This window comes from Scleropages formosus, chromosome 6 (assembly GCF_900964775.1).
Source record: "Scleropages formosus chromosome 6, fSclFor1.1, whole genome shotgun sequence".
NCBI lineage: Eukaryota > Metazoa > Chordata > Actinopteri > Osteoglossiformes > Osteoglossidae > Scleropages > Scleropages formosus.
The window spans coordinates 36,818,579-36,833,655 of record NC_041811.1 but is presented as its reverse complement, the minus strand read 5'-3'; the positions used below and the strand labels follow the sequence as shown (position 1 = coordinate 36,833,655).

At 47.1% G+C, this 15,077-nt stretch overlaps 1 protein-coding gene across 2 annotated transcripts in view; it reads left to right on the top strand.

The window, feature by feature from the left end:
• The first annotated feature begins 959 nt into the window (after positions 1–959).
• Positions 960–15,077, top strand: part of grk3 (G protein-coupled receptor kinase 3) — a 53,836-nt gene continuing 39,718 nt past the window's right edge. For both annotated transcript variants that reach the window (XR_003797754.1, XM_018745056.2), the window contains exons 1-2: positions 960–3,289; positions 11,897–11,973. Coding sequence is in view for 1 of the 2 variants with exons in the window: in XM_018745056.2 (XP_018600572.1) it covers positions 3,177–3,289; positions 11,897–11,973 (190 nt within the window). In the remaining variant the exon portion in view is untranslated. The remainder of the gene's footprint in view (positions 3,290–11,896; positions 11,974–15,077) is intronic.

Genomic DNA, 15,077 nt, shown 5'->3' with positions numbered 1-15,077 from the left:
CAGCAGGCCTGTCGGTCCTGCTCCCCTGGGGGTCTTGAGGTAAACTGGGGTAAACTGAAGGACAGCTGCAGAGTGACCTCAAGTGGGTTGCATTCCCAAAACATGTTGGGTGGCACAGCGAGTAGGGCTGCTGTCTCACAGCAGCTGGGGGGTGGTGAGAGGATGTGGGTTCGATTCCTGCTCGGTCTGTGTGGAGTTTGCATGTTCTCCCTGTGTCTGCGTGAGTTTCCTCCCACAGTCCAAAGACATGCTGTTGAGGTTCCTCCATAGTGTGTGTGTGTGTGTGTGTGTGTGTGTGTGTGTGTGTGTGTTCCACTGATGTATGGATGAGTGACCCATTATAAGTAGTGTATCTAGCAGTAGAAGGAAGTCTTTGGGTGCTCTGGTTTCCTCCCCCAGTCCAAAGATATGCTGTTCAGGTTCACCCCTAGAGTGTGTCCCACTGATGTATGAATGAGTGACCTAGCGGTGTAAGGTACCCTAGTAAATAAGGTGTGGGCTCATAACACTACATAGAGTTCTGGTAAATGTGCTGTTTTCTCCACATTTATCTTTTTATTTCTTTACTTTTGGATCATTGTGGCTGTTTCTACAAAAAAAAAAAGGCCACATTTGTGTGAGTAGGAGGAAACTAAAGAACAAACACGTGAAACACTTGGCACTTTCTGTTTTGCTCTAAGAGAGGAAGACACAGGGTCCAGAGCACGACCCCACACCGACTGTCCCTAATTCATTTGTGTGCACCTGTGCACCTGGCGGTCCGTTCGGAGCGGCTCTCGAGCGAAAGGTGAAGCGGGTTCAAGTGGCCAAAGGGAACAATGAACACGGCATAAGGCGCCGTTTGCGTCTCGGAGACACGTTTCTTCGGCAAACACACACACACGGCTGCGCGCGTTTCGCTTCTCGCGGAGCCCCGGAACACAGCGAGCGGCTGTGCGCGTGCACGTGACTTCCTGGCGCGCTCTGGTCCGCAGCCTGGAGCGCGTCTGCGACGAAAGAGCTCGACGCTTTGACGCTCGTGCGGAACAGCCGCGGCCGCGCGGGTGCGAACGGACTGAGCCGCCTGGTCGAGGGCCCGCGAGGCTGCTCCTCCGCGTTCCGCGAACTCCAGTTCCGTGCTTTACACGCGACGCGGCAGCGGAGGCGCGGGGAGGAAGTGGAGCTCGCGCTGTGCGAACGCATCCATCGCCCCGCCAGTGTGGTGCGCGGACAGGTCGCCGAAGCAGCAGCGAGCGAAGCAAGACAAGAGGCGCGGAAGGAAGGAAGGAAGAAAAGAAGGAAGGAGGAGGCAGAGCCGCAGGGCGCCCGGCCGCCCATGTTGTCGGCGCAACTCGCTTCGAAGAGACTGCGGATGCGGAGGGCGAAAGCAAACTGCCTGCAGAGCGGAGGAGAAGAACAAGAAGAAGAAGAAGAAACGCTTGCGATTCGCGAGGGGGTCGCGCTCTCTGGAGAAACCGACGTCGAAGGCGAAGCACCGAGCCGACCGTCCATGGAAGTGACGCTGGTCCCAGCCTGCTAGCACTGCAGCGTGTGTGTGGCGCTCGGCGGCGGCGGCGGCAAATGAAATGAAGTTTCGCAAGTCAAGAGCGAGCGCGCGCGCAGACGTTAAGTAGCTCGCGTGTGCAAAAGGGCCCGCCGTTTTTGGCTCCTGATAGCAGAGGAGCCTTTCGAGAGACCCGCGAAAAGGGGCCGTGCGGCTCGTGTCGCGGGCGCGCGCCCTCAGCCCAGCTCACGGACTAGTTAGCCTGGTAGCGTTAGCTAATTTCCTTTTTCCGCCGCCACCCTCCCCCTCCGCCGCCACAGGGCAGAGCGGCGACTGCAACATACCCGCAGCAGCAGACGAAGTAGGAGGAACTCGGCGGACTAGTCAGTTGGGTTGAGCGTTCGCTCGAGGATCCGATTAGCCTTAAGCCTTAGCAGCCAGGTTGCTCGTTGTGTGCGGGGACTAACCAAACCAGAGCTCGGTTACCGACATTCGGGGCGCGCGCGCGCTCGCTCGCTCGCTCCCGAAGCCCCTTCCCTTGCCTGCCTTGTCAAAGCGAGAAAATGGAGAAGCCGTCGAGTCCGTCTCTGCTCGTCTCTCTCGCTGCTCCTCATGCGTGAGGACTCGTCTCTGACAGCCTGGCGGCCGCGCGTTACGCGCACTTGAACCCGGTAGGCGCTTCCGCAACCAGCTCACCAGTTAGTTGGCGTTGACTAGTAGTAGTAGCTGCCTGCGCCGAGAAACTAGCCCGTCTGACTGCTCTGCCGCGTTACAGGAAGCAAGGAGCGGACGCAAAACGACACGGCGGCTGCCGCTTCTTTCCATTTTCTCCTGCGAAATGAATTATTTTCCTCAGACATTTCGAGTCGCCTTTTCGGACGCGAAGGCGAAGCGGGAGCCGCGCGCGAGCCACTTGCACTTCGCTCCCGCTGCACACATTTCTAGCTAGTAAGTGGCTTAGTTATTCTGTTATTGTTTTTTAACGCTCGGCGGTTTCTTGAGGAGCTCCGCTCGATTTTAATAACTAGCGAGCTGAAGCCGGCCCGTTTGGCTTTAAATCTCCTTCTCCATATTGATATTTTTCAATAAGGCGGGACTTGTGGAACACCAGTCCAGTGCAGAGCCCGACTATCACGGTACGGCGCGCTACTGCTCTAGTCGCGAGCCAGCTAATTAGCCACTTTAGCAGCGTGCATGTGAAAAAAGAAGGAAGGGGAAAAAAACGTTCTCTTAGTCGCCTCCTAGTGCCGTTTCAGTTCACACCCGGAGCCGCTTATACATTAAGAAACGTTTTTATGAAGCCATTTCCCCATTTTTCTGTCCCCTCGGCCGCGCTCGCTCGCTCTCTCACGCGCCTTGTTTTTGTCGTCACTCGTAATCATGTCGTCGTCCGTCTTGTCTGAGCGACTCTGAGAACCGAGGCGTGCGAGCCGAGCAATAATAAACATCCCTGAGCGCGAGCGGAGCCCCGCTCCCCCTCACCCCCTCCACCCCTGCCTCCCGCTCCTGGATGACTTTAATCCGGCGCTCAGTGGACTCTGGTCGCGCGACACGCCGCTTCCCTCGCTGATCGCGAGACACACGCCGTGACTGGACGCCCCCCGGGGAAGCCGGCTCCCTGCGCGCCCACTGACGGACGGGCAGCGCGCGCCTTTTCTTCTACCGACCCCGCGGATCCGAGCCCGGCTTGAAGATGGCGGACCTCGAAGCGGTGCTCGCCGACGTGAGCTACCTGATGGCCATGGAGAAGAGCAAATCTACTCCCGCGGCCCGGGCCAGTAAGAAGATCGTGCTCCCGGAGCCCAGGTACACACCGCGCGCCCTGCTTTTCCACCCTTTCCCCACGGCCTGTGTGTGTCTGGAGGGGAGGGGGGCGGAGGGGACCTGTGAGCTGTTGCTGGGAGCAGTTGGCAGCGCGTGTGACAGCGGTGCGAGGGCCTCCCTCCCTCGGGTTTGGTGCTAAAGCGCCAAGCTCTGCCACTGCCAGCACCAGCCAGGTGTTTTACCATCATTCGCCTTCATTTCCATCATGACTTTAGTCGCCTCGAGAACGGTGTCACCTTTACACCGATTTGCCCGATGATCGATGCAGGGAAACTACCCGGTTGGATGGCGTTAAGAGTAGGAGTGGGATTCGAACCGGGAACCTTCCGCAGGGCTGCTTGGGTTTGCGTCGACATCCCAGATTACTCCTTTGGTGTGACCACCTGCTTCAGTAGAACACGGTGCAGCTGGGAAACGGAGCGGTCGGTGTGCGTAGAGCACATGTGGTCTGTAGTGTCGCTTCGCTGCGCGTGTCTTCAGTTCGCATGTCTGAAACTCACTATATAGTCATATGTGTGAAGTTTGGAGATCGGGGGGTGTGTCCCTCATTTTGAGTCAGGGTGGTGTCCTCCCAATATGTGCGTGTTGCTCCCCCGCAGCACCTCAACGCTGGTTACGCCGGTGACGTACCTTCCATTTCGCTGTTAAATGGCTCTTAGGTGGGCGCTGCTTTTCAACTGCTCTCGCTGACTAAACCGGCACCGTCGAAAGGATGATTTTAGGCGGGAAGGGCGGGCACGGCGGGCACTCTGATTCTCGCTTCTTGTGCGTTTTAATGCCGCGGCCTAGTAGTATGTCCCTGGGCTTTGCTTTTTAACCAGGAGAAAATGGGGATAAATTGAGCCTAAAATATCGGCCTTAGAAGAAGACGCGTAAAGTGTGCGTGAATTGGAGTTTTCTTGGGATTTCTGCCAGCTCTTACTTGACTATGTTATGTGTATAGCATGTTCCGTTCGTAAGTGCGCACATTTCTATTGTTCATTAGGCTATTTTAATTGTATAAACAATTTCTCGGGTTAAATCCAGATTTTGTCTTAAAATGATTACAGGTGCCACAGGCAGGACATTTAGATTTAGCCAGTGCTCAAGTTTTAAATGAAAAAGTACTCCATTTATGGCAAGCATCGTGCGCAGACGTATTCTCGATAAACACTCATTAGCAGTATTGTTTACTTTTTCAAGCAGCAGAAGCTATTGCAGCTGCAACTTACCAAACCAGTATTGTTCCAGTTGCCAGCTTACTGCTCCTGTTTCTACACACAGATGAAAGGTACAGTAAACAGACATGTCTACTGTACAGAAATGGTGTGTAAAAAAAAAAAGAAAAAAAAAAACAAATGACTAATAGGTAAGCTGCAAATATAGTGTGCACTTAAGCAAGAGGCAGTTATACTGTGAGCTGTTACTGGCTACAGTAGCATTTAAAACGTGAAAAGAATTAAATTCCAATGTAGCAAAGTAACACTATACATGAAATTGCAGTACAGCGGTCTTAAGTATTTCTTTTTTTGTTAATATGTTTAGCATATCATGTAAGAAGGGATTATGGAACTGTAGCACAGGCAGCATTAGTCTGAAGGCCTGGAAAGCACTGTTCGTACACTAGTACAGCCGACATTATTAGCATCATTGTTGCTACTTTTAACTGCCGGGTGCAGCGCTGCCAACAGCAGTTTTCATCCCTCTGCTTCCCCTGAAGCATATACTGTGCTTGGGAAATGTTTGGATCCATCTGGGATGTCATAATAAAAAATAATCTATTTTAATTTAATAAGGATTTTAAAGATGATAATCGTTAGAGATCTGTGTGATCTGTCAAATTGCCTATGATAACGATAATCCGCCTCAAAGCCAAGTGAGGAGGCCGGGGATGAGCAATATTATAAATAGAAACTTTTAAAATCCTGTAAAGGGGGATTTGTGTGTGTGTGTGTGTGTGTATATATATGTGTGTGTATATATATATATATATATATATATATATATATATATATATATATATATATATATATATATATAAATGGCAAGATGAACATAGATAAAACAGAATGGGCTTTGTTGTTAGACTGCAGCGCTGAGTGAATGTGCCGCTGCAGGGATGGCAAAGCAGTGTTACATTCTCTTCAGGCCAGACTCTGGCCTCCTGGCATATAGGCGAGATTTTGACAGCGTAACTGGAAACGTCTGGAGGACTATTCTTTGAGAGGGAGATGGAAGAGGTGGAAGATTTGAATCAGGTCGGTGGTGAGCGGCAGCTGACTTGGAAGGGGAATGGAATGGAGGGTCCTAGCACTTCTGCGGAGCGGAACCCAGAAGAGAGCCAGTGGACAGTATGAAGGAGTGCAGGATGGAACTGGAGGTATTGCCTTTGTGGGTTTTGGGTACAGAGCCCTTTGGTAGCGTAGCACAGTACCAAAGGTCCACATGCAGCGCTCGTTTAGTCTGTAGCTGAGTAAGGTACCAAGTGAGCTCGCCCTGAACTAGGAGACATAAACAATGCCTGCTCCCAGTGGCAACATTATAGTAGTGCTACATTGTTACAGAACTGCATACAGGTGCTGCTCTGTGTATTTTCTCCGCAGGTGGATGGAGCTGCAGTCGCAAGCGTACAACTGGATCGACGCAAATGTACTGTGTTACTCTGTGGTTTTGACTCCACGGGGCTGTTGCAGAACTTCTCTGCTACCCCAGATTCCGGCTAGACTTGTCTGTTTTTTTTTCCCCCCCAGTTACTCTTCACACTGCTGAAGATCAAGGATTCATGAGAATGTTATGTCCTCACAGAAACCTTTTGTACCTTTTGTATCAGTTTTTTTTGCTGTATGCCTGTGTTAAAGCGCTCTGTGTCACTGCATGAGAAGAGCGCTCTATAAAAAATAAAATAATAAAATTGTATGGGGGTTGGAGGGATTTCCTGGGCGCCCTCATATATTCACTGCTCCTTTTTTGTGATGACATAACAATTCTTCATGTAGATAAGCGAATTCCCTTCACCTTCTTAGCAGCTCTACATTCGGGCTGTTAAATAATCAGCTCTTACATTTACATTTATTCATTTAGCAGATGCTTTTCTCCAAAGCGATGTACATCTCATAAGCAGCTCTTCAATAAACATACGCCCAACACACCTAACTTTGTAAGGACTACTGCTGTATTTGGGATAGCTGGTGGCATAGGGATTTTAACATTGACTGTGAGGTGTAAAGGACTCTTTGTGTGGATGTATGGATTCTCAGTGGCAAACCTGCATAGTCCTGTGGATGTTGGCTGTGTGCAGAGATTGGGCCGGATAGTGAGGTAATGCTAACTGGACTGTGCTCCTCCTGTCCTCACTGGAGAGAGAGGTGTCCTAATGTTGGACTTCTGCTGCCTTTGTCCTCTGTGTAGTCAGTTGTGTACCTGTGGAATTGTAATTAATACAAAACAACCAGATCAGTGTGTGTTAATTTTTGCAGACATTTCAATACATTGCAAATTGCTTACATCTAAATGGAAATAAAGTACAACTTGTTTTGTATCTGGCTACATGAGTGTTTTACTTATAACTCCTAAACTGACAAAGATTTCCCATTACGTGTATTTTTTTTAAATGAGAAATGAATTTTCTCGAGTTAAAATGGGGTTGTACTTTTTTGTTGTCTGAGAGTTAAGGAATGAAAATGGGAAAGATGCACTTTATCTTGCTGGAGGCACTCATTCTAGTGGCAGTTGTAATAAGCTGTCACTTACTTTGATTAAAAATCTTCCAGCAAGCAAGAGAATCGCCAGTGCGGTACAGATCCCCCTGTAAGTGCAAGCACGTATTTTTGATGATAGAAGTCACACGTGACATAGTGTTTTTCGAGACTCGTGCAAAATGTTTAAAGGCTTTCTGGTTGGGTACAAAGCTGGATGCTCATGTTTTCCTTTTCTCCCCTTCCGGTGACTTGGTAGGTCTGTGGTGTACCAGTCTGCAGTAAATCACCAGGGTATATCCTCATACAGCCTTGTATTCTTCACAAAGGTCTCCGCTCACTTAAAGGAGCGAAGGGCTGAACAGGTTCACTGCTTCTGGTTTTACTGTAATGTTGGTGTGTCCTCGACACCATGTGGGGGGTGGGACTCCTCTTTGTCACTTTTGACCCAAATTCCCTTCTGACATTACAGTGTAATGATGTCTCATTTGCTCTGGTTTCCCTTGCCCTTTTATTCTTGGGCACTGTGAGCCAGCTGTGCATTGTGGTGGCAATTATAGTTCTCTCTGTGTGTGTGTTTAAATTTTAATCTGACTGAAATTATAGTGACTCAGTGACATGGTTGCTTTTTTTTTGTTCTGTAACATGGTTTGAAGCCGTTGTCATGCCGTTCTTATTACACTGATACTTGCATCAAGATCTGTCTGAAAATTTCTTAGAATTAGCTGGAATACTGGTGCAACTTGGGTTGGGCACATTTCTCACAGGTAAAACAGAAGTGTATTTCCTGAGATGTAGTAACTGTTCAAACCTGTGTCCTGAATCACAGGGCTGTGTCTAAGCAGAGAAATCTAGCAGCATCTTAAAGGTAGAGACAAGATCAGCCAGTGCCATGTTCTCAGGCTGTCATCACACACATCGTGGAGAAACCTCTCATGGTGCATCCCTCAGACAGTTCAATTCAGTTTCTACCCGATGAGCAAAAATCCCTTCTTCGTTTCCTTCGTGCCACAGCAACAGTCAAAATTGTGGTGCTGCTTTCCTCTAAAGTGAAATTTTGCTTTAAAACACCACTTCCTCATCTATCCAACATCTTTGTCCAAGGCAGCCTGCAATGTTAGTAAGCACATTGAAATTATTTACCTTTATTTAGCAAACGCTTTTCTCTAAAGCGACTTCCAGTGGGCACCCATATTTACCCATTTATTCAACGGGTTGTTCTCACGGGACTCTGTCAGGGCGAGTACGCTGTCAAGGGCTATTGTAGCAGGAGTGCAATTCCAGCTGGCACTGAACTACCATTCTACCTACTGCCCTGATAGCCTATCTGATGCTCCTGCAAGACTGCTTCCTCATCCTGACTCCACGTGCCTGGCATGTCCTCTTGTCCTCCTGGCGTCCTCCCTGTCCTCATGGCTCCCGTCAGGCCATGTTCATTCAGCACTCTTACTGAAGGCAGGAGGGGGCACAAGGATCTCTCCTGCCACAAAGCAGACTTTCTTGCACACAAATACACTCGTAACAGGAAAAATACATTAAAACATGTCTTTGTAAGAAGTTGCTGTTTTGAGGAGAAATGAGATGGTTCTCGGTACAAGTCCTTGTGGAACCAAGCCGGTCTGTATGATTTTAAGTCATGAACTATGCGTTGCGTGCCTGAGATTGCTGCATTAAATAATTCCTAAGCAAAGTGTATTTATGGGCCACGTGATTAAAAATGCATAGTGTCATAAAATGTAAGATAAACTGATATTCATGTGTCATGAGTTCATGATTGTATAAAGCGTAAGACTGGCTAAAGTACTTGGCATTTCTGCATCACGTGTCATTTATGTTTCCAAGGAACTGACCTCTTTGTTTTGGTACATGGGAGGTCCCGCTCATGGACCTGAACTTTTTTAAAGGCTCTAGCTACAACACAATGCACTGGAACTTTATTTATTTTTAAAAAATTGCCTTGGGCCAAAAATGAAGTGTACACTATGAACAGGCTGCAAACATCGAAATTACACATTTTCTGATTTCAGATTTTTCACTTGTATTTTCTTCACCATTATGTTTCCTAAAGATTTTCTTCAGTGAAAATGAGCCACATTCCTGCTTATCACTGTTAGTAAGCAGCACTCAAACGCAGTCTGTCTGGGGCAGCCAGGGCATTTCCACACAACAGAGAGATATATAGTACATATATAATGTTTAATTATTTCAATATTCTACAGTTTTACAGTGAAAAGTGTTAGTGGCTTAGTACACTTTTTGATACAAACTGATAGTGACCAGATGCTAAAATGTTTATGATTTTTTTTCTTCTTCTTGGCCAATTTTTATGCTGTTACTTACAAATGTTGTGTGTAGTCAGTGTTTAAGGTCAAACACTGTTCTCCATCGCACTCTTTTTATACCTCACTGTTACATTGTCTGCGACACCTGATGCGCAGGAGGCAAATGGTTCTGTCTCTCTCATTCATGTGCAGGTGGTCCCCGATTTACGATGGTTCAATTTGCAATTTTTTCGACTTTACGATGGTGAGCTGGCAATAAACATTCAGTAGAAACCGTACTTCGAATTTTGAATTTTTTTTTCCCCGGGAAAGCAATACGCGGAGTGATTCTCTCTCGCGATGCTGGGCAGCGACAGCGATCCTCATGTCCCATTATGTCACGCAGAGGTGTGTATTAAATGCATTTTTGACTTAAGATATTTTGGACTTATGATGGCTTTTGGGAACGTAACCCCATTGTAAATTTGGTACCACCTGTATAAAGTAAAACACCACACTTAATATGATGTTGTGGACATTCTGAATGTTTCATTTTCCGTCAGAGGAGACTTTTTTCTTTGCTAATAGTAATTAAATAAACTTGTGTCCTGTGCATCCAAAGCCACTATATCCTGGTGAAACTGGAATAAATATCTTACAGCTACTTTGTAATGAATTGTAGTTTTACCAGAACCTAACCTGTAAATGAATGGGGAGATCGAGTTTTTACACGCTGCGATGTAGTTGTTGGACGTATGAATGGTTTTGAGTTACAAACACTGCTAGCCTAATTGTTGTAAACTCTGTGTTTTTGGTTTGCTTTTATAAGCAGTACTAAAATAAAGGCATGAAGTAAATACAGCTATGACAGCAGTGGTCTGTGTAGTAAACTTAGTGTTTACTTACAAAGTGCATGTTGAGATGTCCTGTGAGGAATATCTTGAAAGGCTGACCTTGCCGGGTGTTTTGGCTGACGCTCTCCTTGTGGTGGTCGAGCACTTCTCGTTTCTCAGCTGCAGCGCTTTGTGTGAGGAGCATACCTTTTTCATACCGTGGTCGTGTCACAAGTGTTTTTCTGTGTCTGCGACATACCTGCAGTCCGACTAGAGACGAGCAGTTTTGTGCAGTGCGGTGTTTTATCGATGCTTGTCCGTTACTTCGGTGTTGGGAGGGGAAGAATAGCATGAAATAATTTGTCACGCTGTAGTTCTCCTCAAAGAATCTACATGTATTTCAAGTGGTGTCAGTCAAATGTCTTTTTCTTAGCAGCGCCTGGTTTTACCTCCCAGTGCATAGCAGCTGGACACCTTTGGCTTATTTAACGGTCGATACACTGCAGCCGTCCCCATGGTGTCGGGGCGGGTCTTGAACACTTAACTAAGGCGTTAAATAAGCTGTCGTGAGAGAATTTAATCTGTCACATTTTACGGTTTTTGTGGTAGCGTAGTGCTTAGAGCTGCCGTCTTCGACTGTCACCTGGCATAGTGTTCGGTGCACTTTGACAAAATTAGGCTAAATTTCTAGGGGTTAAAAACTACTCAAGTGCATTGATGGGCAAATAACTGCAAGCAGCATAAGATTGGAAGTTGCTTTGGAGAACACTGCATGTGTACATCTGCAGCGCAGCAACATGCCTCGGTCCTATGAATGTGTAACATGGCCTGTGTAGTGGGTTCTATTTGTGTTCTCACTTCGTGGCATGTTGACTTGAGCATCAGAAATGAGGTCATCAAATAGTGGCCTTTCTTGGTGCCGTGACGGGCACCCGGAGTACCGATTTCCAGGCTCCGCTGTGTAAGCTAGGCTACGTAACTGCCTCCTCCTTAATTGAGAGCAGTGTTTATTACTTCACTGATGTCAAACGCCTTTCATTCCACTAATGCCGTTTGTGGGAGAAAAGCAATAACTTGTAAATAAATGGGTATCCAGTGTCTCCTGGCTGATGAGAATATCCTACTTCTGCTGACGGCAGCTCTCGCCATGCGTCGGTTCGTCGGTCGCGGCCTGGACGTGGACGATGGCCATTTTGCAGGGCGGCCAACAGCGTGCATCTCACGCCGGCGCCATCTTCTCCCGGTCTCCACGGGATGGTGTCAGTGCTAATGGGTCCCGGCAGAAGGGCTGCGCTAATTGATTCATTTTCCCCAACGAGCTACTCATTAGCACTATCTCCTGGTAGTCCTTGCAGCCTCCTCCAGCGGGGAGAGGGTGCATGTGCCTGGGGAGAGTGGGGGGCACAGCGGTGCAGCGGCACGGAGCAGCAATGGCTTACAGTTTCGTGCCTCTCTACTTCAGTGCGTCATCTAGAAATTTGTTGAACGGCTCCATTTTTTGTTGCAGTTGTCCACACTGACAAATAATTTTATTGAATGGCCGAGTTGCAGTTATTACATTAACCTTACGTTGTAGTTTCAGTAGGCTCTTTTTCATGTATCGCAAATTGTATGTGTTGTGCTGAACTCTACTAGTAAATGGCACACTTGAAGGGTGTGTCTTCGTCGCCGTTTCTACTCCTGTCCGTTCATGTTTCAGCTCCTGTTGCTGTCTGCTGTCCGTCCCTCTTCGTCCCACTTTCACTTCACGTCTCTGGGAGTGACATGAGACTGCTCTAATTGTATCTCTCTTCCTTCTCTCCTCTTCTCTCCTTGCATTAGTATTCGGAGCGTTATGCAGAAGTACCTGGAGGAGAGAGACGAGCTCACGTTCGACAAGATCTTCAATCAGAAAATAGGTGAGTTTCACACTGCTGTGGCTATGGTCAGTGCTGTCTTCACCCTGTTTCGTGCAGAGCAAAGTCAAGTGATGTGTCAGTCGAGAACTGACAGGTTTCAGGGTCACTGGGTAACAAATGAGCTGTGCTTAACGGGATGCTCAGAGGTTATGGGATAGTGACTCTCGCCACATCGTCCACAGATGTGCTGCTGTTGCACCATTGCTCTTGCTGTCCGAAGGTGAAACCCAGGCATAAAGTGACTTTTGTTCTACATGCTGTGTGTTCCAGTTCACATACATTTGGACTCATAGAGCTGCACTGACACTTAATACCTCCATTCACAGAGCCTCGCGGTAAAGAATAAAGACTTCTTCGAGAGTCTCGTGCTTCTGCTTTAGGTAGAATTGGATGTTGAACTTTAGCCTTGCTTACCTTTTCATCTGCTGGCTGGTTCATGTCTCTCTGACTGGCTCTACGTGGCATCTTCATGGTGTTCTTGTACATCTTGAACAGTTTGCAGTGCGATCTGTTACATACGTTTATTCATTAAGCGGACTGTTTTCTCCAACGCGATGTACATCTTCCGAGTACAATGCAAAAAAAAAAATGCATTATGTCATCAGGAGGAGAGATTTGGATGCAGACATGAGTACAGTTTGTACCATACTGCCATATAGACCAGTATACATTACACAAGTAGCTGCATAAAGGGCTTTTTATTGAACAGATAACATAGTACACGTTCATGGAGCACATAGGAGGTCAGAGGGGAAGTGAACTTGAAAGAGATATTCTGAGATCCTTCTTGAATGTTGAGAGAGATTCAGCAGTTTTGAGTGAGGAGGGAGCTCATTCCACCACATCGGAGCCAGAACCAAAAATCTTTTTGATTTTGGATCTTTTGTATCTGAGATCACCAAGCAGGCAGAGGCGGAGGAACGTAGCAGTCTGGTTGGGATATAGTGAATGATCAGGTCATGAATGGGTTTTTTGTGCTGGAAGAAGACAAAGTCTTGAATTTGAGGGCAGCTGTGGGAAGCCAAGGCAGAGAGATGAGGAGAGCAGACATATGGGAATGCTCCGCTAAGCAAAACACTACTCGTACTATGCAGTATGCTGTTTAAAAAAAAAAAAAAAAAAAGGAAGGAATTGCCAATATTTTGATAGTTTTATGCATCTACTTGTGTGATATACATTGGTTCGTGTGGTGGAAAGAAACTATCTAAGGGTCTCTTTCTGTTAATGTAATGGACATTTTGTATTTTCTATGAGATGGAGATGCTTTGGAGAAAAGCGTCTGATAAATGAATATGTGTAAATGTATCAGCTGAAGAGGTTTGATGGCAGAGGCTGGAAGGCCAAACAAGAGAGAAATGACTTAGTGTTAAGATACATGCAACTATTTAATAATTTATACGGCTGGGAAATTACCTTGCTGAAGAACACTACAACTGTAGGTGAGATTCGAACCAGCAACCTCTGCGCTAGCAAGAACTGTACACTGTGGGGATCTTATTTACAGAAGCAGGGACACAGGTTGCTTTTGAAATCACTGCATTTTCAGTGAGGCTCTCCAGGCGGCATGCTGCGGGACACAGTTGCTCCCCCCGGTCCTGCTTTGCTTTACTTACTTCTCTCCTCTGGTCCCCAGTGACACAGGCCTGCAGGACTTTGTCTTGGTGCAGGAATTCCCCATCATAATTATCTTTCCAAATCGGTGGTACAAGGTCCCCTGAGATGGACCTCTGGAGTGCCACTGTGCTCCACGGTGACAATTTGCCATGAAGCAGAAGAAAGCCCTTGTGCTGCTCTGTTCATAGTCCTGGAGCTTCACGAGCGTTGCCTACAAACAGGAGGTCAAGGGCCAGGGTCAACCTGGAAAAGCTGCGGTTAGCATTCCCTCAAGCCCACCATCCAGTTTCCTCGAAGGTTGTCTGTCTGTCTGCGTGACGTTTGTGTGTGTGCTATCGAGGCCAAGGGAGTGCTTCCTGTAGTTCCCAGCTGTTGAGGTGTTTTCATTCAATACATCTATGCTTATGAGCCATTGCTATACTTGGTGTCTTCAGTTGCATTTCCTGTTTGCTCTGGTGCCACAATATACCTGAAGGGTGCATTTGTTAAATGATTTGCCTGTCTTGGCAAACTTTCCCCCCCCTCTTCTTTTTGTGGAAAATAAGCCACTATTTTAAACCCATTAAATAGGCGCTGGGTGTCTGGTATGTGTAACTGAAAATTCAGTTTACAACATCTTGCACGTTCCCATGGTTTTGTAGGATTTCCCCATCACACCAGGCCCATCTTGCTGTGGAGGAACGTAACAGTTTACTTAAGACGTCGTGTGGATTTGATAATGTAAGCTCAAACATGACTGGAAAGGCTGGTGTTTCAAATAAGAGGGCCGTCAGGCTCAAGTGTGACCAGCGTTCCACCAGCGGCTCTGCTCCGTCACTGGTGTCACCTCTGGGCTGCGTGTCCGGGTGGCTGGCACTTGCCAATGAAGCCGCTGGACAGTCACCAGAAAGGCCTTTGTCAAGGACTCTGCCCTCCTTTGTAGAAATACTCTGTCCATCGCAATAGAATACCACGTTAGTGTCGGCGACGTGTTGATCTGTATGATCTGTGCGCTTGGCTCTCGATAATATTATATGCTAACAAACGGTGAAATGTGCCACATCTGGACAGACACTTTAGTTAGAGCTGCATGTTTTACTTTTCCTTTCATACCTCGGTGTTTGTTAATCCACATATGTTTTTGTCATACTACAGCTGTCTGATGTGTGAAACTGGTATCTTATTAAGGTTCCTGCATGTTCCAACTGGTGTAACCACCTTAAGTGTTTCAAAGAGAGTAAAGCCAAGTTTTTAAATTCTGCTCTGAGAGGAATTCCTGCCTGCTCACTTGTGTATATGTCATGTTTTGGATGTTTTGTAATAATGCTTTGGCATTTTGATATCAAAATTTGGAGTTTAATTTGAAATGTACTGCTTGTAAAATTACTGCCTTTAAGCACTACAGGGCAGCATACTGTGTTTGTAATTCTCTTTCTTTGACACTTTCTCTGGGTAAGTGCTTCTGTTGCAGCAGGGCAGCCTAGTTTGGGATCAGTCGTGATCAGTTGCAG